The sequence below is a fragment of the Hypanus sabinus genome, chromosome 7 (genome assembly GCF_030144855.1).
Source record: "Hypanus sabinus isolate sHypSab1 chromosome 7, sHypSab1.hap1, whole genome shotgun sequence".
Taxonomy (NCBI): domain Eukaryota; kingdom Metazoa; phylum Chordata; class Chondrichthyes; order Myliobatiformes; family Dasyatidae; genus Hypanus; species Hypanus sabinus.
Genome location: NC_082712.1, coordinates 29,081,946 through 29,106,385, shown reverse-complemented (window position 1 = coordinate 29,106,385; position 24,440 = coordinate 29,081,946). Strand labels below are relative to the sequence as shown.

General features: G+C 39.9%; 1 protein-coding gene across 2 annotated transcripts in view; it reads left to right on the top strand.

Annotated features, from left to right (window-relative positions):
* The window catches only part of dctd (dCMP deaminase), a 60,883-nt gene extending 38,896 nt beyond the window's left edge, over positions 1-21,987 (top strand). Inside the window, exons 5-7 of one of the 2 annotated variants that reach the window (XM_059973823.1) lie at positions 11,179-11,275; positions 12,994-13,132; positions 19,619-21,987. In XM_059973823.1, coding sequence (XP_059829806.1) covers positions 11,179-11,275; positions 12,994-13,132; positions 19,619-19,639 — 257 coding nt within the window. In that variant the 3' untranslated portion in view covers positions 19,640-21,987. The remainder of the gene's footprint in view (positions 1-11,178; positions 11,276-12,993; positions 13,133-19,618) is intronic. The other variant, XM_059973825.1, reaches the window with a different exon arrangement.
* Positions 21,988-24,440: the final 2,453 nt, after the last annotated feature.

Sequence of the window (24,440 nt, the reverse complement as noted above, 5' to 3'; positions counted from 1 at the left end):
CCGGTGATATTAAACCTGATTCAGATTCTGATACTGACTGATGAAGGCCAAGGTGCCAAAAGCCTTTTTCATCATTTTGTCTGCTTGTGATACCACTTTCAGGGAGCCATGTACTTGTACTCCTTTACTCTGTATACCCATGGCTGTGTTGCCACCCACAGCTCCAATCTGCTAATTAAATTTGCTGACGACACTACACTGATTGGCCTAATTCAAATAATAATGAGGCAGCCTACAGAGAAAGTCATCACCCTGGTGTCAAGAAAACAATCTCTCCCTCAATGTCACAAGAACAAAGGAGTTGGTTGTGGACTACAGGAGGAATGGAGACAGGCTAACTTTGACATCAGTGGATCTGGGGTTGAGAGGATGAACAGCTTTAAATTCCTTGGCATAAACATCACCGAGAATCTCACGTCTGTACATACCAGCTGTGTGGTGAAAAAGGCACCTCAGACGGTTGAAGAAATTTGGTATGGAACTCCAAATTCTAAGAACTTTCTATAGGGCCACAATTGAGAGCATCCTGACTGGCTACATCCCTGCCTGGTATGGGAACTCTACCTCCCTCAATCGCAGGACTCTGCAGGGAGTGGTGTGGACAGCCTAGCACATCTGTAAATGTGAGCTTCCTGCTGTTCAGGATATTTACAAAGACAGGTGTGTAAAGAGGGCCCGAATAGGAGACCCAAGTCACCCCAACCACAAGCTGTTCCATCTGAGAAATGGTACCACAGCATAAAAGCCAGGACCAACAGGCTCCAGGACAGCTTCTTCCACCAGGCCAACAGACTGCTTAATTCATGCTGCCGCTACTGTATTTCTATGTTATATTGACTGTCCTGTTGTACATATTATTTATTATAAATTACTAAAATTGCACATTTAGACGGGAGACATAACGTAAAGATTTTTATTCCTCATGTATATGAAGGATGTAAGTAATAAAATTAATTCACTTCAATTCAATTCCTAGGCCTTGTGTTCTGCAAAACTCCCCAAGGCTCTCCCATTTCATTGTGAAAGACCTGCCCTCACTTAATCTTCCTAAAATGCAACATCTCATGCTCTTCTGCATTAAACGCAATTTGCCAATCTCAACTCACTTACCCAGCTAATCAAGATCCCTCTTTAAATCCTGTTAACCATCTTCACTGTTAATGACACCCCTTGTTTTATTATCATTTGTAAAATTAGACCAAACTCAGCTCATTAAGTCTATGCTTGCTCCTAGTCGACCCATTCCAAGTTCGCTTCCCTGCTCTTTAGCCACAGGACTACCAGTTAATGCAAAATGTCAAGGTAAACTAAATATTTCCTTTGTCTGTCTGCTCTGGTAATTGCATATTTTTTTTGAGGTTAAGTGAAAGGAAGGTCTGGTATTTGTATTAGGAGTGCTTCATTTGAAAGGGTTTAATTAAAGGTAAATAATTTGGTTCTCCATATTATGTGAAAGTTTAGGGAAGGAGTGGTGGGAAAGGTTAAAATTTCCTCTCATTATCTTTAGTAGTGATTTGGATAGCCAGGAATCCCCATTCTGGCTCCCCTTTTACCACTTTTCTTTTCCTCGCCTGCCCATCACTTCGCGCTTTCTCTCTTTTCTCCCAATGTCCACTCTCTTGTCCTATTAGACTCCTCCTTCAGCCCTTAGAATTCCACATATCACCTCCCAGCTTCTTACTTCATTTTCCTGCCCACCCACCAACCAGCCCCCTCATCTGGTTTCACCTGCTATCTGCCAGCTTGCACCTCCCACCCCACCCACCTTATTCTGGCTTCCTCCCCCTTCCTTCTCAGTCCTGATGCATCTAGGCTCGAAACATTGTTTGTTTGTTCCCCTCCATAGATGCAGCCTGATCTGCTGAGTTCCTCCAGCATTTTGTGTGTTGCTCAGGAATGTTTCAACTTTTCTTCAGCATTGATAGTTTTAAATTGGATGACAAATAATTAATTTCAATGGGTCAACTAGCTCAGGTCACGAGGGCTGTTGACAGTTTTGTAACCAATTTCAACTGATTCTAAGTCAGGTGGCTGCTTTATTTAGTGCTCTATCGGCTTCTTTGGGTGGAGTTTTTTGTATCACTTATATTGCTAGACGATTGAAAGCTGTTGTCTGGGAAGTGAAAGGACGCAAAGAAACCATCAGATGTAAAATGAAGAACAGCAGTCGGAATAAATAATGCGAGTCACAATATGTGCTTTGCCTCTGTGTATTCAGGGGAGCCTGAAGTGAGCAGCATTTTCACTGCTCTGCCGCTGTGCCTCTGAACTACACAGTAGTCTCTTGAGAAGAGGTGCCAAGAACAGTAAATATAATTTAAAGCAATTGTGCATTAGCTGTGCTTAACTTACTGCATTTGTCAGCTAAATATTTTCTTTCTAATAAAACAGCTGTAAGATCAAAAATAAATTACGTTGTGAATAAAAAAAAATAATTGTTTTCTCTTATATGGGTTATCATTACCATGAATAGCTCGCATTGTATTAAATATGTGGAATTGATTCTGTTGCATGCTACTTTAACTTTTCATGAAAGGGTGGTCTAAAAATTATCAAGCAACTATCTTGCCTTATTTTTGTTTGACTGAAACTTAATGTTATGCTTTTCCCTACCTTTGGCAATCATAATTTGGGAGATGATTTTTAATTTTTAGAAAAGGGGGCCATTAAAAGGATGAATTGGATTATTGGATGCCTGCAACTTGGTCTACAAGTCTTTTATTTAGCTATTCATTTTTCACCTTTGAATATCCACTCTTGTTATTTTATGCACCTTCCAGCTGTTTTCACCCATCACATCCTTCCTAGTTTATTAACGCTGGCTTCAATTAAAGCACTCCTGCTGTCAGCTTATCTGCTTGGCATTATGTGGTGTTTGAACTTGAGATCTTACTGCTGTGTGCAGTTTATTTCCATTGGATAACAAATCAGTCAGGTTTCTTATCACTGACGTCTGTCGTGAATTTTCTTTTGCAGCATCAGTACAGTACAATACACAAAATACAATAAATTACAATAAGAATAGTGAAGGGTTCTGATGAGCTGCCATCGTACTGAACAGCAGCCCTCATGTCATCATGGATTGACTTGATGATACTTTGGAGTTTCGGGGGACAGCTGATCTAGAGGAGAATCTGAAAGAGCCCATCCCAGCGACAAGGTCGAATGCCTTGGTAAAGTCGATGAAAGTGACATAAAGGGGTTTCTGTTCTGGAGTTGACAGAGTGAGAAAATCACGTTGACAGTTGACCTCCTTGCGCAAAAACCACATTAGGACTCAGGGTAGACTTGTTCTGCCAGAGTTTGTAGACGTGCTAGAGCTACAGGAGCAAAGACTTTGCCAACAGTACTCAGGAGGGAGATACCCCTGTAGTTGTTGTAGTCGCTCCTATCACCCTTGTTCTTGTACAAAGTGACAATTTTGGAGTCGTGCATATCCTGTGGTATGGCTCCTTCCTTCCAGCACTGACAGAGGACCTTGTGTAAAGGTCAATAAGAATATAAGTATTAAAATAGTCAAAAAGAATAAACTAGTAAGGTAGTATTCCTGGGTCGTTCAGAAATCTGATGGCGGATGGGGAAGAAGTTGTTCCTAACATGTTGAATATGTGTCTTGAAGCTCCTGCTGTACCTCCTCCCTTATGGCGGTAATAAGAAGAGGGTATGTTCTGGGTGGTGAGAGTTCTTACTGATGGATGCATCTCCTTTTAAAAGCTTCATCAAGATCTGTGTGGATGAGTGTTTTCCTTCAAGATCATGCCAGACTTGACCAAAACCAGAAACAATTGATGAACCATCCTTTGGTATTCTATATGCTTGGAGTGCCGCCTTGTGTAGAAAGTCAGAACAAGCATTCCCCACAGAGGTGCTGTGAGGTCAAACTGATCTCTGCTAGTCTCACAGGATGACACAAGACTTCTGCATGTATTTTTTTTTGACGTACCGAGTGGAATGGGCCCTTCTGGCACTTTCAGCCACGACACCCAGTAACTCACAATTTCACGGAACAATTTACAATGATCAATTAACCTGCCGACCGCTACATCTTTGGACTGCAGGAGGACATCCAAGCTCCTGGAGGAAGCCCATGCAGTCACGGGGAGAACATACAAACTCCACACAGGCAGCTGTGGGAATTGAACTGGAGTCGCTGGAACTGTGAAGCATTGTGCTACGCTACAGTGTCACCTGGAGGAAGAGCATGAAAATTTCTTCTGGTGTTGTGGCTACTACCCATAACTCCACCAGGACCGTTAAAGCAAATTAGCTTGTGATTATTATGCAGCTGCTTGAACGAACTTGATTTAAGTTTGACTTTCAGTGTAAGCACCACTCTACATTATCTTGTTGATAATGTAGAACCAGTGACTGAGTCTGTACTGCTCCAGCAACTCTATCCAAGCTGGAATTGGAGAGCATCTATTTACTATCATAATAATTCTAACTTTTCTGCTTACTATTCCTTTGTCATAATGTAATTTCATCTGATCCATGCTGCCTTTTCCAAATGGATCTTGTATATTTACTCCTTAAAATAGCAATCTCTGCCTCTTAGCCTTTAGTCACTGAATTGTTGCTGAATAGAAAAGTTCAGTGACATGACACCAATTTATTCAGTTATATTTATTCCCTGCAAGTTGACATGTGCAACAGATGAAGCAGTTAATGATCTTTATAGATAGACAAAGCTGATGCTGGGGTGAAAGTATCTGACAACCTCCATTCACCATGCAGCAAATACATGTGGCAACTATTAGAGCTCCTGATGTGAAATCTTAGCATGTGGAACATTTGAGGTCTCGGGTCAGAAGAGTGTTGTTTAAATATAAAATGTGATTGCTTATTTTGATCAGAAATTAACTCTGTGCTCAAGAAATTGTAAGCTGTTAAAATTTTATGATTTGAAATGCAAGTTTTTACTACTCAGTTATTAATTACGAAGAAAAGGACATTCTTCTTTTCTTTAATAGAAGGGACATTTTAAGCTGACCTCAAGCTGACATTTTAAGTCATCAGTTTAAAAAATCAGTAATTCTTTTCTTTTTGCATTCAGATAGCAAAAATATTGATTATGAGTCACTGTTGGTTGATATAAAGAATTTATTTTCCTTGTCCAGTGGACCTTATAAATCATTCAAAATTTTTTGTAACTAAGCAATGATCTCTTTGCAGTATTGACAACTCAAAACCAATCTTTAGAAACTGACAGCTTTTTGTTATGTTGTAATTTCATCTATTCTATTTACATGGTGTGAAGATGGTGTGTTGATAGTTTTGTGCAGGACATGTTCAGCACATTGGGCTCCAAACAGACCTAACGGTAGAGTGTTATTCTGGGGTTTAGATTGTTATAGCTGGGGGTGGTAATGGGGACAAGCTCTCATTACCTAGAAAATGCTTCCAATGGCGTGCACCTCAAGTAGCCACTGACAACCACATCCAGCTCCTGGTCTTTGCATGTGGCTTAGCTACCAACTTCAGCAGAACCATTTCTACTGACAGGAGAAGCGGCAAAGATGGGTTATTGGCGCCTTAAAATCAGTTGTTTCGGGCAGATGGGGCTTGTCTGCCATGGTTGGCAGCTGATCTAGGAGAAGGAAAACTCAGACCTCAAACCTCTGCTGCCTTGCAGCTAAACCTACTCATGGGGAAACCTTCGGGAGTAGACCCCAAGGGAGAAATCTGGAGCTGGAGTCCCTAAGGCAATTGTACATTGAGTTCAATGCTGACCAGCAACTCCTGCAATACTGCTGGTACCAAACTGTTTCAGTCTCTGCAGTTCCTCTAGGTTCAGGCGTGAAGGGAGGGAGCTTGCTACATGGGTAACAGCTTGCTCTCCATAACGTACTGACCAGACTGGCTTATCTAGACAGCTAGGACGTAACATCCATGGTCGACCATGACTACTGGATGCCTCAACCACAATGGTTTTCATTGCCCCACACCGCCACCATATCCTGGTATCAGTTTAGACACCTCTGTGTGTTCCTCCTCTTGGGGCACCTCCATTCAATTGGTCTATATCTTTTTAGCTTGTCATCCATTTGGAAACTGAGTATGCATGTACAGCAAGGTTAGACAGATTTGTATAGCTCAAGGAAGTTCCAAGTGAATGCTTCACTGCTGGAGTTGTTGTTCTCCAGATGAGATGTTAAACTGAGTCCCTGGCTATGTTGAAGTGGCACTACATTCTTGGGCTTTCCCAACACCAGGGAAGGGGTATTTTCTGGACATCGTCACATTGTAGTTGTAGGAGTTTGTGGTGCCATGGTTAATTGTTTTATCTGTACAATGACTATGCTTGTATATTGTGTTGGTAGCAGGGTAGTTTAGCAATCCCTGTAAAAATGGAAAATGAGATATTTGTTAAATACACAAACTTTGTTATACGTAAAATGGTTATGAGGGGGGTTATGTAGTGGACACCCAAAAAAAATTAGATTGAAACTTGCATCCTAATGTTAACTGTTAATTTTCTCTGCTGACTAGACAATGCTGACAAGTTGAATATCCATTTAGAGGTCATCCCTGGGTACAAGCAGTTCCTTTTTTAATAGCTGTCTATAAGTTTATTTTCGACTGTAAGTTGGAATATCACTCCATAATGGTAACCGCACCTCCAAAGTATTATAATAAATAACATCAAAAGCACAAGACTCATTGAAAACAATTGCTAAAAGTGGAAGTGGTGCAGAAAAGAGGAAACTAGTTCTGCCATTTGTAGGAATGAATGTGTATATATATATATGTCAGACTTCTGAATATAATATTATGACACCTCATTTGTACAAGGGAATGCCCATAAATTAAGTGTTTGTAACGCAGGGATGGCCTGTAGTTAATTTGCAATGTGTGTCAACACCATTTGAGCGGCATCGTAGTGGCATAAGGTCACTTTACAAATCATAAGCAGCTTTTACTTCCTGTCAGCTGTTTCATTTAGGAGTTCTTTGTTCTTGCAGTATAATTAAGGAATTTTCTAGAACTATTTTGAGAAAGATTTATCTGAAAGATGGGATTTTATGTTCCATTAGTTAGGAATTCCTATGTTGTTAAATCCCAAGTTGCAAACACTTGCCTTATTCTGGAATTTTCCAGTGTAGGAGAATCTTTTTGTTTTGTTTCTCTTTTGCACTGCCTCTAATTAATCCCACTTGTGCTTCTTCCTGATGTAGCTTTTCCCACCCTCCCCAAGTTACAATTATTAAACATTTCATAGATTCTGTAGAAGGTTGTGGATTGTTCAAAGGGATCTGGAAATAACCATATAACAATTCCAGCATGGAAACAGGGCATCTTGGCCCTTCTAGTCTGTGTCAAACGCTTACTCTCACCTAGTCCCACTGGCCTGCACTCAGCCCATAACCCTCCATTCCTTTCCTGTCCATATACTTACCCAATTTTACTTTAAATGATAATACCGAACCTGCCTCTACCACTTCTACTGGAAGCTCATTCCACACAGCTACCACTCTCTGAGTAAAGAAATTCCCCCTCGTGTTACCCTTAAACTTTTGCCCCCTAACTCTCAACTCATGTCCTCTTGTTTGAATCTTCCCTACTCTCAGTGGAAAAAGCCTATCCACGTCAACTCTATCTATCCCCCTCATAATTTTAAATACCTCTATTAAATCCCTCCTACACCTTCTACACTACAAAGAATAAAGACCTAACTTGTTCAATAGGTGCTGAAACCCAGGTAACATTCTAGTAAATCTTCTCTGTACTCCCTCTGTTTTGTTGACATCTTTCCTATAATTCAGTGACCAGAACTGTACACAACACTCCAAATTTGGCCTTACCAATGCCTTGTACAATTTTAACATTACATCCCAACTCCTATACTCAATGCTCTGATTAATAAAGGCCAACAGACTGTTATGATTCCAGCCCCCTCCTTTGTGAGAATCGCAAGAGCACCCGTTGAAGGGGGGGGGGGGGTCAGTAGACCCAGTCAGAGAGAGAGAGAGACGTGTCAAAATGCAGATACCACCAGCGATACAGAATAAAGACAACAGTGACTATTGTCTCATGGAGACCACGTGAAAAGCCTTTGGGCAAGGTGGGCTGGTTGAGAGAGAGATTGCATCATCCCAACCTGAATGACACCTGCGACCCCGTGAGGAAGTATAAAGGAGAGTCTCAGGGGGACAGCCTCTCAGACGCACCGAGAAGACACAAGAGTGTCCCGCAGCAGCGGGAAGCCATTCTGAAGGAAGCCACGTGCGTTAGATTCCGGGATTGGAATCTGTGGCTGGAATCACAGAAAACCGCTTTAACTAACATCGGGGAGAGGAAACCAACGCTCCCCCGATTTCATGGAAGATTCATCAAGACTCGGCAAGTTCTTTCTCTTCTCCCCCCAATCTCTCTCTCTCGGTCGCCCCACGAAAAACCCAGCGATTTTCAACGGGCTGAGGCCGGCAGCCTTCTGAGTGACTTTTATATTTCCAACGGACAATCTATTAACCCCTAGACATCAGAAGAGCTCACTTCTAAATGATGATTATTAATATACCCGCACTTTAGATTGAGTGTTGACAATGTGCACTATCTGAATGTATGTGTTAACCCTACTTTTGTGTCCCTTTACGAATAAAACGTTTGAAAATAGTGACAACAGACTTCAACAGACCTCTCTATCTTTGCTGGTAAGTTATCCAGTTACGGGATACGTAACAATACCAAAAGCTTTCTTCACCACCCTATCCACATGAGATTCCACCTTCAGGGAACTATGCACCATTATTCCTAGATTACTCTGTTCTACTGCATTCTTCAATGCCCTACCATTTACCATGTATATCCTATTTGCATTATTCCTACCAAAATGTAGCACCTCACACTTGTCAGCATTAAACTCCACCTGCCATCGTTCAGCCCACTCTTCTAACTGGCCTAAATCTCTCTGCAGGCTTTGAAAACCTACTTCATTATCCACAACAACACCTACCTTAGTATCATCTGCATACTTACTAATCCAATCTACCACCCCATCATCCAGATCATTAATGTCTATGACAAACAACATTGACCCAGTACAGATCCCTGAGGCACACCTCAGGCCTCCAACCTGACAAACAGTTATCCACCACTACTCTCTGGCATCTCCCAACCAGCCACTGTTGAATCCATTTTACTACTTCAATATTAATACCTAAAGATTGAACCTTCCTAACGAACCTTCCATGCGGAACCTTGTCAAAGGTCTTACTGAAGTCCATATAGACAACACCCACTGCTTTACCCTCGTCAACTTTCCTCATAACCTCATCAAAAAATTCAATAAGATTTGTCAAACATGACCTTCCACGCACAAATCCATGTTGACTGTTCCTAATCGGACCCTGTCTATCCAGATAATTATATATACCATCTCTAAGAATACTTTCTTTTAATTTACTCACCACTGACATCAAACTGACAGACCTATAATTGCTAGGTTTACTCTTAGAACCCTTTTTAAACAATGGAACCACATGAACAATACGCCAATCCTCTGGCACCATCCCCGTTTCTAATGACATTTGAAATATTTCTGTCAGAACCTCTGATATTTCTACACTAACCTCCCTCAAGGTCCTATGGAATATCCTGTCAGGACCCGGAGATTTATCCACTTTTATATTCCTTAAAAGCGCCAGTACTTCCTCTTCTTTAATCGTCATAGTTTCCATAACTTCCCTATTTGTTTCCCTTACTTTACACAATTCAATATCCTTCTCCTTAGTGAATACCGAAGAAAAGAAATTGTTCAAAATCTCCCCCATCTCTTTCAGCTCCACACATAGCTGTTTACTCTGATTCTCTAAGGAACCAATTTTATCCCTCACTATCCTTTTGCTATTAGTATAACTAGAAACCCTTCGGATTTATTTTCACCTTACTTGCCAAAGCAACCTTCTATCTTCTTTTAGCTTTTCTAATTTCTTTCTTAAGATTCTTCTTACATTCTTTATATTCCTCAAGCACCTCATTCACTCCATGCTGCCTATACTTATTGTAGAAATCCATTTTCATAAAGCCTTGCTGAGAATACATAGGTGCGCTTATCTGTCAAGATAGTGCAAGAAAGATCCATCAAATTGATTCCTGGAAAGGCAGAAGCCTGAATGGGCCTGACCTCTCTTCTGTCGAATGAAGGGTTACTTTATGAGGAACGTCGGGCAGCTCTTGGTCTGTGTTCCCTGGAGTTCAAGAGAATGAGGGGGGATCTCATAGGAACATTTAGAATGTTAAAAGGCCTGAACAGATTAGATATGGCAAAGTTATTTCCCATGGTGGGGATTCTAGGGCAAGAGGGCACAATTTGAGGATTTAAGGACGTCCTTTTGGAACTGAGATGTGGAGAAATTACTTTAGTGAGAAGGTGGTAAATCTGTGGAATTTGTTGCCACGAGCAGCTGTGGAGGCCAAGTCATTGGGTATATTTAAGGCCGAGACAGATAGGTTCTTGATTAGCTAAGCCATCAAAGGGTATGGCGTGAAAGCAGGGGAGTGAGGATGACTGGAAGAATTGGATCAGCTCATGATTTAATGGCGGAGCAGACTCGATTGGCTGAATGGCCTACTTCTGCTCCTATATCTTATGGTCTTATGGAAATTAGAATGGGACAGGCAACCTCATTAAAGGTGATCCTTGGGGCAATCTGACAGGGGAGATGAGGGGAAGACGTTTGCCTAGCATATGGGCTACGGTGCCAGAATAAAGGGTAGGCCACTTGGGCTTGAAATGAGAAGGGAACATCTTTAATATGTTGAAGAATTTTTAAATTTTTCTATTCCAGAGCTCTCTGGATGCTTTGACATTGCATTCAGAGCAGAGATCAATAAATTAATTTTCAGCACAGATACAGCCCTTCAGCCCAGCAAGTCCATGGTGGCTATAGTGTACACCCAGCTAGTCGCCATATTCTGTATTCGGCCCATGTCTTCTTCCTTGGCACGTTGCTATTTTCTTATATTCTTATTTAAATTGCTTTAAAGATGCTGCTTTCAGAATAATAGAGACCTGCTGCACAGAACAAATTTCCTTTAACTCAACTTAGTCTGTTCAGGGTACCAGTACTACTGGCAGTGAAAATATTTTTTTTAATCAGTGTTGCCACTTTTGAACATCCTAATGAAAATTATTTTGCTACTTTGTGAACCTGATGCACTTAGTGTTTTTTTTTGTAGGCATCAGCAAAGTTACTTACATGTCAGACAAGTACCAGGATTTGCCAGAAATGAAGGCCTCCAGACTCATGTTGAACATGGCTGGTGTAGAATGCAGGTAAGCAGATGGTGTATGGGATTAAACGCTAATTTACTTATAAAGAATAAAGCTCCATCCACAAGGAAAATGCCTCTTTGATTGTGATATACACGTGTTGGTGTCAAGTGACAATCTGTGTGTAGGCACAAAGCTGAGTAGCACAGCTGCCTCACAGATCTAACAACCTGGGTTTCATCCTGACCTCTGGCCCGGCTGTATGGAGCTTGTACATTCTCTCGTGTGTTTCCTCCAGGTGCTCAGGATATTCCCCGCATCCCAAAAATGTGCAGATTTGGTAGGTTAATTGGCCATTGTGAATTGCCCTTAAGGGTGCAATGGAGAGGTAGAATCAGAGGGTGGAGGGTGTGTGAAAAGGAAATGATCACCATGATGTGGACTCAGTGGACTGAAGCACACAGAAATGGTTCCTATTTCTCCATGATATGAGTTAAAATTTTGGATGTCTAGGTGAAACTATTTCCTTTTTCACTGCTGTGGGCTCACATAGTGCAAGCTGGATTAGCTAATATGGTGATTGTTAGCCTGGGATGCCTGTTTCCCAGCCACTCTGAGGGGAGGGGCCTTTTCCACAATATGTATTGTTTCCCTTAACACCTTCCACCCTCAGATTCTACCTCTCCGTTGCACCCTTAGGACGATTTACAATGGCCAATTAACCTACCAAATCTGCACATTTGTGGAGTACTTTTGTCAAATGATCTTGTAATGTAATTTGACCTTCCAGCTTATTAAATTTTAATCTGCACTCTTTTTTCCCCATTGAATCATGATTCCCAGACATCCTCTGGCTCTAACTATTGCTCAGTGGGGCACCTGCAGGTTTTGAGATCATGGTGTGTGTGCTTTTGGTTCTATCACATGCAGTGGTGGGTAGTGTGAGCTGTGGAAGCCAGAGTCTCCATGTGAAAAGATAGACTTTAACCATCTATTGAATGATTGCAACCTCTGAATTTCCCCTGTATGTGGAAACATTCAAATCTTGTGTCCTTTCCTCTTCCCCTTCAGAATACCACAAGACAAAGGAGCAGAATTGGGCTATTTGGCCCATCAAGTCTGCTCTGCCTTATATAATGGCTGATTTATTATCCCTCTCAATTCCATTACCCTGTAATCTTTGACATCCTTACTAATTAAGAACTGATCTGCTTTAAATATACCCAGTGACATGGCCTCCACAGCCGCCTGTGGCAATGAATTCCAGCATTTCACCACCTTCGGCTAAAGAAATTCCTCCTCATCTCTGTTCTAAAGCGGCGTCATTGTATTCTGAGGCTGAGCCGTCTGGCCATAGACTCACCCGCTGTAGTAAACATTCTCTCCACGTCCACTCTAGCTAGGCCTTTCAATACAGTTGGCCCTCCTTATCCGCAAATCGTGAAAACCCGGAAGTGCTCTTCCAGCACTTGTTGTTCGTGCATGTACAGACTTTTTTTCTCATCATTATTCCTTAAACAATGCAGTATAACAACTATTTTACATAGCATTTACATTGTATTAGGTATTATAAGTAATCTAAAAATGATTTAAAGTATACGGGAGGATGTGCGTGGGTTATCGTGGATCGGGATCGAAAAATTCGGAAGTTCTCTTACCAAGTATGTCGGAACAGGTATATCCGGTATTATTTAGCGTCAGTTAGTCAAACGTTTGTCTTAGTATATAGTATATATTTTACCTATCTATGCATATAAAACGCTTAATAACATATGTTTCAGCTCCAGGCTCGGGAACCGTTCCCAAGTGCGAGCCAGTGTCAGACTGCTTTCGAGTGCGCTCTCCATCCGCGGCAGGTTGATGTGGAGGAACAAAAACTCAAAACCCCAAAACCCAATAATTAAACCGCTGCGTTGCTTGGTAATAATTGTAGCTTTCATCGGGGCAGGGCCTTTCTCACTTTATCCTTTAAAATTGTTCCGACCGTTGACCGACGTAGCCTAATGCTTTTCCAATGACCGATGGCGTTTCACCTCTTTCTGATCGCTTTATTACTTCCACTTATTTTCAATCGTGATTATTTTCGTGAACAGAAACACTGCACATTCAGAGCTCTGGTGCCGGGTCCTAATGTCCACCGCACTGAGATAGATCTAGGGTTCCGCTGGGTCCTAAGATCCACCAAATTGAGACAGGTTGAATAAGGGACTTGAGCATCTGTGAATTTTGGTATCCACGAGGGATCCCAGAACCAATTCCTCGCTAATAAGGAGGGCCAACTGTATTTGATAGGCTTCAGAGAGACTCCCCATCATTTTGCTAAACTCCAGTGAGTAACCATATAACAATTACAGCACAGAAGCAGGCTATCTCGGCCCTTCTAGTCCATGCCGAACGCTTACTCTCACCTAGTCCCACTGACCTGCACTCAGCCCATAATCCTCCATTCCTTTTCTGTCCAGATACTTATCCAATTTTACTTTAAATAACAATACTGAACCTGCCTCTACCACTTCTACTGGAAGCTCGTTCCACACAGCTACCACTCTCTGAGTAAAGAAATTCCCCCCTCGTGTTACCCTTAAACTTTTGCCCCCTGACTCTCAACTCATGTCCTCTTGTTTGAATCTCCCCTATTCTCAATGGAAAAAGCCTATCCACATCAACTCTATCTATCCCCTCATAATTTTAAATACCTCTATCAAGTCCCCCCTCAACCTTCTACGCTCCAAAGAATAAAGACCTAACTTGTTCAACCTTTCCCTGTAACTTAGGTGCTGAAACCCAGGTAACATTCTAGTAAATCTTCTCTGTACTCTCTCTATTTTGTTGACATCTTTCCTATAATTCGGTGACCAGAACTGTACACAACACTCTAAATTCGGCCTTACCAATGCCTTGCACAATTTTAACATTACATCCCAACTCCTATACTCAATGCTCTGATTTATAAAGGCCAACATACCAAAAGCTTTCTTCACCACCCTATCCACATGAGATTCCACCTTCAGGGAACTATGCACCATTATTCCTAGATCACTCTGTTCTACTGCATTCTTTAATGCTCTACCATTACCATGAATGTCCTGTTTGGATTATTCCTACCAAAATGTAGCACCTATCAGCAGTAAACTCCATCTGCCATCTTTCAGCTCACTCTTCTAACTGGCCTAAATTTCTCTGCAGGCTTTGAAAACCTACTTCATTATCCACAACGCTACCTACCTTAGTATCATCTGCTACTAAGGTACTGCCCAGAGCCAACAAATGCTCCTCATGCATCAACCCTTTCATTCACAGGTTAATTTTCGTGAGCCTCCTGTGGACCCTCTCCAATGTCAGCAGGTCTTTTCTTAGATAAGGGGCCCAGAACTTTTCACCATAATCCAAGTGTGGTCTAGCCAATGCCTTATAAAGACATTGCACCAAATACATCTGTACAGTCCTCTTTTTAAAAACAAATAGTTAAAACTGTTCCACACTTGCTGGATTATACATATTGTATTCAGATATACATTTCCTCTGCCTAGCAACTTTATCCAGCTGTCTCATTCTGGAGCCAATGGTTAATTTCTTTATTTTTATAGGTGCTCTGTTCCATCTTGTCATCTTTGTTCTGCTTGAACTGAGCCTCCTTGTTTATGGTTTGAGCGTCTCTGTGTTTGTGCTGTCAGTTTACGGTGTTTGAGTAGTGGCCATGAATTGCATTTCATTCTATTTACAGCACTGAACTGGTCATTTTGTTCCACAAACCCCTCTGACGTGTGGTACTTGCTCGTGCTTCAGTTTTTTTTTTGACACATCCTAAGTGTCAGCAACAAATGCTGACCTTGCCACCAACCTGTAGATGAGCAAAAAAAAACTTCTGTACCAAGCTGCAGTTCAGTAACTGAGCATTTATAGCTTACTGGAATAAAAAAAAATTCCAAAGTTACTCAATCCTCTGATGTAGGAGATTTCCTTCTCTTTCTTTCCTAAATGGTTGATCTCTTTGTTCCTCACTCACTACCTCAGGTTCTCCAGCCTCTGGAAAAAGATATCTACTCTGCCAAACTTTTAGATTCTTGAGCAACACACCAAAAAAAAATGCTGGAGGAACTTAAAACTCAACAAGTTAGGCAGCATCTATGGTGAAGAATAAACAGTCAATGTTTTGGGACAAGAGCTTCTATGTTTCAGTGAGATTGCATTATATTTCACTAAACTGAAGCAAGTATGGGGCAATCTTACTCAGTTCTATCTGATAAAATTTAATTCCTTCGATCAATCAGTTACTTCCCCTAAAATTTAGGTTGACCCTGTAAATTTCCAATTTTTAAGCTAATCTACATATAGTGTCTTGAAAAAGTATTCAGTCCCCATAACTATTTTAACATATTGCTGTCTAATTTTTATAAATTTGATGTATATTAAAGGAAAAATTAAAAAATTGTGAAGCTGAAAAAGTATTCATCCCCTTTGTAACTGCTATGCCAACTTTCCTCGGGTGCAATACCTACCCAATTTGTTGATGTAGAAAATTGGAAGATTGCCTGAATAAATGCCCCCTCTCTCTGTGGTCCAAAATTATGGTAGATTTTCAACAAACTAAACCAAAATGAACGTGAGAGCATTTCAGGCAAGTCAAAGTAATGATAATAGAGAAGCACAAACTTTGGGAAAGGGAGTAAGACCATCTCAAAGGCACTGGGCATAACTCGGAGCTCAGTACAGTCCATCATGAAAAATTTGGAAAAATATGAAACCACAGCCATGCTTCCTGTCTCTAAGCTTTCCCGCAGAATAGTGGCACTTGTAAAAGTGGCTACTGTGATATCATCAGTTTCTGTGAACGAGCTGCAGTAGTCATTGACTGCAACAGGAGATGAAGTTCATGGTCCACAATTGTTAAGGCTTTCCACAAAAATTGATTTATGGAAGAGTGGCTCGAAGAAGCCCTGGCTAAAAAAAAGCAGATCCTTGCTCATAAAGGCTTTGTAAACCGTCACTTAGAAGATACCCTGAATATGTGGAAGAAGGTTTTCTGGTTGGACGAAACTAAAGTAGAACTTTCTGGCCTAAACACTAAGTGGTATGCATAGTATAAATCTAATATGGTGCATCAGCCAGGTAACACTACGGTAAAGTATGGTGGAGATAGCATCATGTAATGGGGATGCTTTTCAGCAGCAGGAACTGGAAATCTGGTCAGGATTGATGGGAAGATGAATACAGCTAGATACAGAGATCCTGGATAAAAACCGGCTAGCCTCTACTAGAAAGCTTAAACCGGGGGGTCTTTCAGCAGAACTGCTTGAGTAATTTTGCAAGGAGGAAAGGGAAAATTTTGCTCCATCATGTTGTGCAAAGCTAAGAATGACTTATCCATAAAGACAACTGACTGTAATAGATGGTTCAACCTAGTACTGAGTAAAGGAGGATGAGTCCTTTTGAACTGCTGGCTATTATTGATTTTTTTTAAACTTTTTATTCTTTACAATTGTCCTTTTTTTGGGATATACTGTGGGGGGTGGGAGGGGAAAGAAAAAGAGCTTATGATTCACAAATAAAATTCCTCAGTTAAATGGATCAAATCCCTGGTTCACTTATTAATGTGAACAGAAGGTTGGGGGCTGAATACTTTTACAAGGCATTGTATGTGTTAAGTGTTTACTATAATTATCTGATAAATGAGGGGTCTCACTATAGTAACACTCCAATGCACTATCTAACCATTCAACAGCACAGATACGAAACCATTGGGCTCACCAGGCAGTGCTTGCAACATGGACTCACTAGGTTCTTGTGCTCCATTTCTACTTGCCAGGTTCACTGAAATGTTGTGCAATATCATTTAAAAAGACAATTCAAACTGTTTTGGAGAACTAATAGAGTAAAATCTGCTAGTCTGACTTCACCAAAAACCTGAGCATGTTGATCAATGGAGTTTTACTCCAATTTCCATTAATCCTCTCAATAGTACAAATATTTTTTAGGAAATGTCTCTATTAAGATTTTTGAAATTTTGGTGGGATCACATGAAGACTTCAAAAGTTTGCAGTATATTGGTTGCCTTCTGCTTAATATCTGTTTTTCCATTAGTGATCTTTTGCTTTGCATGTAGGACTTCTATTTATTTCTCTAGCAGTTCTTTTGATCTGGGATAAGTGCAGTTGGTCAAAAGTAATCCAACCTCCTACACATAACTCTATCCTTTTCATTTCATTTCATTCCAGTGTTGCTCTACCACGGCATCTGGTTCAGCTTCATATCTAAACCAGACACAAAGCTCTCAAACTCAGGAAGAAAGCCATGAGGCCCTCATTTGGTAGAGGTTGACCTCGTATATTGTGTTCTAGCTGTCTGTGTGATATGTAAGCCAAAGCAGTAGAATATGGGGAGCAGGCTGTTGCCCATGCAGCAGGTTCCCCCTCACTGCACAGCTGACAACTCGGCAGAGATCGATGCTGTTTGGCACCACCAATGTCGCCAGAGTTGCTGGTCAATGTTGAACTCAACATAGGACTGCCTTAGGGATTCCAACTCTGAATTTTTCCTCGGGTTCACCACTGAAGCCTTGCCCGTGAATGGGTATAGCCACAAGGCAGCAGAGGTTTGAGATCAGAGCTTAATTTCTCCTAGGTGTGTTGCCAACCACAACAGATGAGCCCCTTCTATCCATAGTAACTGTTTTTAAGGCGCCAGTAACCCATCTTTGCCCTTCTCCAGTCATTAGAAAACTGTTCCACCAGGCTTAGTAGCTAAGCTGCACATGAAAGCCAGGAGCTGGACTTGGTTTTCTGAGGCTATTTGAGGTACATGTCATTGGGATCATTTAGTAGGTAGTGGGAGCTTATCCCCACTCCGTGCCCTGGCTATGACTATTTTAAGGATCCTAGAAGAGAGCAGTAGATTGTTTAATGATGGGAAAGATAGCAAAGGGTGTCAGAATTGTGCAAGCATTTGGGAGAGAATTGATTTTCTTAAGAGTGAAAGAGGCATCTAAACTTAGTGTTTCTTGATTTCAGTGAATTGTTGTTAATACCTGTAAATGATTTGAGTAACTGCTGCATTAGGCGGGTGTCACTGTTGTTGGAAAGTGCTTAATTCTTCACAGCACTACCATGTTCTGAGATTGAAATTCAGCTTGATTTTGAGAAATGTTTTCTATCTACCAGTGACTTACCTGAATCTCTGGTTAATTTTTAAGTCCTACAGTTGATCAGAATACTTCTATCTGTCTTTGCCATGGGAATTATTGTGTGCCCATTTTTTATTAGATCTGTGGCAAAATTAAATGTCCCACTTTATTTCTTGCATCAACACTACCCTGACTGTCAAGACTGTAATGTAACTATAAGTAAACTCAAGTACTAGGATGTTTTTGCCAAGTCATGGTTCTGTATTTAAGGTGCTACTATGAGTTGTTTCTATTAACTCAGATGGCTGCACTGAACAAACCAATTTGGCTCTCCCTGTGAGTAGAAGGAAAGTTGCCTAGATATGTAGTCCTCTGGTAAAAGTGCTCCTAAGGTGTTAGTGGTGATGAATTTCACAATTTAGACCCACTGATGAAGAAGGAAATCTCATCAATAATCCTAGTCAATCCATTCTGCACATCACTCGTTAAGTGTCACATGGACTTCACTACAATGCCCCATCTATTAAAGGGAAGCGTATCTTGCACCTTTTTCACCATCTTGCCTAACTGAAACCACTTTCAAAATACTATGTATATGTATCCCTGGGTCTGTGTTCTACAATACTCTCCAGGGTTCCGCCCTGGTTTAAATTCCAAAAATGTATCACTTTGCATTTATCTGAGCTATTCCATTTGCCATTCCTAAACCCATTTTTTCCAGTTGGTCTAGATCCTGTTGTCACCTAGCCTCAGTTCATCGCACCACCAACTTTGGTGTGTTCTGCAAACTTGCTACATTTTTCAACCAAATGTATCTGAAAAATGAGGGGCCCACCCTCACTGCAGCACACTGGTCACAGGCCTCCAATCTGAAAACGGCTTTGAATTTTTTTTCATAGGACACTTGGGTGCAACTCGCTGTATCTGACCTATAAAACAGAGTGACTTCAACAGTCTCAACCTAGACTATATTATACTCCCCTGTTGGGAGTATTCAAATAGAACAATATTGTCATCAGGTGGCTCCTTATTGATCTACCTATGTCTGGATTGTGCTGTGAATCTGAAGATGCCATAGAGCTTCCTTTGGACTGTAGAAAGTTCCTACACAAATCAAACAACATCTCAGTATAGAGAAGATTTTGAGTTGGTGTGTAACAAAATGAAAGAAATGATGTCTAACAATATAAACTTTTGTATGTTGTGAATATTGTATGGAGTATGTGTTTTGAAAACAAAAGCAGAAAGCACCCATGTACTAAAATTGTTTTTTTTTATTTCTGCAGCCAATTTACTCCAAAGAATAAAACAATTACCATTGATTTTGATGCAATAAACAAAAGTGGAAGTTGTTTGCAGTCAAGCAAATCTACCTCACCAACATCATCATGAAAGTGCTACTTATTCATCATGGAGAACCTTACTTGTTACTTCATATTTTTTTATTAGTAGCTATTCTTTAGTAGAAACCTGATGTCAGAATCAGGTTTAATGTCACCGGTATATGTCACCCTGTATTCTAATGGTACAGTTGAACCTTACTGTTGTATGTCATGTGGTTTCTTTTCCAATTAATACTTGATCTGCTGTTGAGCCTGAGTTTGACTGGCTTTAAAAAAACAGATTCTTTATAAATATGACCACTCTCTCTTACCCCCTCCACCCAAGTCGAAAATGAGAACTTTCCCAGAGTTTCTACATGACTGGCCCAAAAACCTGGCACCATAGCCACTGAATTTTGGTAGTGAGGCTCATCAGAAGTTTTAATCTCACCTGCTGGTTGCATAAAACCATTACTTTCTAACTGCTGCTATCTTTTGCACTTTTTAATTTTCTCATGGGGTGTGCTTTACTGGTTTTATTGTTCAATCTTAATTGATGAGTTGCCCACTTGCTCATTCTTACTGGTGAAGGTACCTATCAGTATAAGCAGTTCTAGGATTGATAAAGTAATAACCTGGTTTCTAACTCTTGAACTAGACAGTTGTAACTGTTGGGGCACCAACTTGGAACATTTAAACTCTGACCTCTTGAGCCTGGAATCTTTTGGTCGAAGTTGGTGCTGGAAATTAGGAGTGAAGTTTTGAATCTTCCATAATCTCTTTGGTGAAGTTCCCTGAATAAATTCTGGGGCTAGTGAGCTGGTCATCACGAGTATTGTGGCCTCCATTAAAAATGTAATGCTGAAAATGCTTTGCAGCAAATGAAAGTAGCTACATTTCAGGTTTTCCGTATCTACAGTTTCTAACTTACAGGAATTGTGTACAGCCAACTTGGTTTTATAGTAATTAAAGAACATGAACAGAAATTGTGATTATGATGTATTCTTGGTTTTTCTGTCTTCTGTTTTTTTGTGAACCTTCAACATTATCAAAGAGGCTGCCCATATTCATGACGATACTGAGTTCTAATATTAACAGGTATCGTAGGATTGTACACTGCTAGAGGAAGCCTTTTTGCTCACTATTAGTAGATATTGAAGAACTGCTCTTAACCCCTTGCTGTTCAGCATTGCAAGTTTTTTGCCCTTGTATTTGAAAAATGCATTATAGTCTGCTTCCACTGTCTTTACATAGTGCATTACTGATTTATAATACATGTACGTATAGTTGTAATGTGAACAAGGTCATCAGAGAGGCACTGAAGCTACCAGATACGGAAGTGTTTTATTCGAGAAAGTGAGACACTTGAAGGAGGATACCTCCTGACCCAATGTTATGTAACATTTATGACATTTTTATATGCTAAAGATCAAAGGTAACAGCAGAACAATTCTATAGTTACAATGTATATACAATTCTTCCTTTGACTTACACACACCTTTGCAACAGCAGACACCCAAAATGAATGTTAATCAGCATTGTCTGGTTTGCAATCAACTCCAATGCACAGCTCCAGGAAATCTGTTGTTCAGGACTGCATCTTAAATTCAATCTACAATTATGTTCAGGTCTGAAGATTGAATGCTGGTGAAGTAAATATTTGTTATATACCCTAACTCCAGAATATGCCTTAACAAAATACTTCCAAACTCATGGATATAAGTGCTGATTATAAATTCATATCCTCTCAATATTGACCCTCCTGTTATTGGAACAAAATCTTATGCCCATAATCCAGGATTCAGGGGAGCTGCCTTCAATATGATATGAAAGGTCATCTAAGTAATTGCACCAGAGTTTAGAAAGTTTAATGTGTATCTTAATATCTATGAATATTCCAAGTAATTTTAAAGTGGTGTATCTGTTGCTTATTGGTGATTTTTTTTATGTCTCGGAGTCTGATGTTGAATATGACCTTCACTCGTATGTATTTGATGTAGTCCATTATGAATGGAGTGGTATTTAAAGAGAATGTTGTCTTAAAGATCAGATTATTTTCCCAGTAACTTGATCGATATTTTTTGTAACATTACACTCATTTGACATTGCTGTCTGTGGGGTCTTGTCATGTGAAGTTGACAGTTGCCATGCTTCAAAATTAAACTATTGGAGAGAAGATGTCATGTTCTCATGCAGGTTCTTTATATTTCCAAGGAATTGTTATTTGTGCGACTGTCAGTGTAAACAAAAGCACTACTTGGCACATAGTTTCATTTGACCAGTTTTGTTGACTGTTATCCCCAGACTGTCTAATTCCACTATTAAAGTTCTAACTGAAACATGGATTTCAAATGTTGTTATTTTGGTCTATAAGTAATTTCTTTTACAATGGTATTGGATCGGTAAATGTTCAAAGTAACTACTGAGAATTTCACATAATTACTCATCAACATTGAAAAGAATTCTTGCTTTGAACTTCAGCTTGCTTAAAATCATAAGAGCATAGGCATGAGGGAAGTCCTTTTAATTTGTTCATGGCTGATCAGTATACTCCATATTGGCATCTTTGCTATATGTCCCATTAGGCCATGCCTAATAAATAAATATAAACTTCCATTCTTTCCAAAATTCACTGGCATTTGGGCAAGTTTTTCAAATTACCATTGAACAGTCTTGAGCTGTTGACTGAGTTCACTTCTGGCAATCTTGGTTCTAATTTTAATTTTTGTCTCGTTGAAATATCAACCAGATTAGATCTTAAAACCCTCCTTCAATTATCAATAGAATTGAGTGGAAGCAATTTGTTTTCATAGAACCAGGGCTGAAAGGGTTAAAGTATCCTCTACCCTGCTGAGTTCCCTCTAAAGTGGGTGTTAGTTTTGACATCTCAGAAGGTATCTCCTTCTCAATACATGACATGAACATAGGACAGAAAAACTGGCAGTTTGTCAGTTTTTATTGATTTCTTGAGATGTAGCATTTGCCAAGTGATGGTGAGCTATAAGCTTGAACTGTTTTCATCCTGGTGAAGGTGACAATATCAATGCTGTTGGATAAGGTGTTCCACAATTTAGAAGCAGGGATGATAAATGATCAGCAACATATTTCTAAGTCTAAATATTGTGTAGCTTGATGGGAACCCATAAATAACAGTGTTCTCATGAATTTGTGTCTGTTGCCCTTAGAGGTAAAGAGTGTGCAATTTGGTTGATGCTGTCAGCCCTGGGAATAGGTGTTTAGAATGATCAGTGAAATCCCAATCGAGCATTCTACTTTTTTCTGGATGAGCCCAAGATTTTTACTTCAGCATTCATGGTCCCCTTTTTTAAAGTCAGAAATAATCCCAAGTTATTTTTAATGTGTTTTAATTTCCTGAACTTCCTAGATTTGGTGGTATACCAAATTCAAAGGACTCAGCTGCATCTTTCTCTATGTCAAAGAAGCAAATGGTAGGGATCAGAAATCCGGTTTATTGTCAATGACTGAGATTATGTGAAATTTATTATTTTTGCACTGGCAAATGCACTACATTTAATTTAAAGAAGGTCAAATAATATACCTGTTATTTTGCACATCACTATGTGGTCTTACTCTTGCCAAAGCAGGTCAAAGTTAATTTGTCACTACCAAAAGGAAAATTCGTTAAAATGTTTGAATGGAAGGACAAACAACACCTTTTACGGTCTTGGATAATCTCGCTGCCTCCTATTTTAGTGAGTGGTTTATATTCCTGAAGCAAAATGAGCAATTACTGGAGCTCAGATCAATTCAACATAACCATTATTAACAAAAGTATCAGAAACAAAATCTCTTAAAGCTTGTAAAATAAAACTAGCACATAAATATCATGCATTAATCCAGATAGACGTCATCATCTGACACCCTTGGAAAGGCTAAATGACATGATAATCATTTTATCTGTATCGCCAAGCCAAGCCATTAAGATCCTGAAGAAGGAAATGAGCTCTCCAGGGAAATAAACATGTTTCACTTTTAGCTTTTGTTTACGGTTTCATTATAATCTGAGTGATGCGCAGCCAGGGCCAAGTCTTTGCAACTTCAGCAATCTGTTAACAGCACTGGATAATCAGCCTCCTTTTTGTTTTCAACGCAACGAGTGTAGGCGAGATGAAATCTCTTTGTATATTTTGTCAAGTGTACTCAGATTGGCTTCTGGCCTATTGGGGTTTTCATTTTACATGGCAATTGGCATATGAATTGTTAATAATAGCTTTCATATCCAATCTAATCTATGAATTGCAAAACTGCTCTCATTTCATTTTTCAGTCTTGGTCACAAACGCATTTGTTTTTGGACCAATGTCATCTTATTAATGTGAATGTTCTATGGCGGAGACAAAATGTCTGCCAGAATCAGGCTTGAACAAAGTACTTTTACTTTACAATATTTCAATGCACTGAAAGTGCAATTTTAACACCAAAGTCATGCATTTCATCTGTAGAATTACAATAATTATAGTACACTTCTCAAATGTTTAGTGGCACTCTTTCTTAATGTAATGATTAGTCTAAACTTATGTTGTCAGTGCTTTACTTAACATTTTCTATTGAAAAGACCTTTTATCTTTGTGCCATATAAATTTTTAGAAGACCACTGCTGAGACATTCTAAAACATTTTACAACCAATTAAACATTGTTGAAATTCAGTCAGTGTTGTAGCATTAGGAATGTTAACATTGCAGGAACTTCCCGTGTCCAAATTTCTGACATTATGGCATTGACTACCCTTGGCAGTATTGAATTGGTTGGGAATTGTTTTGGGATG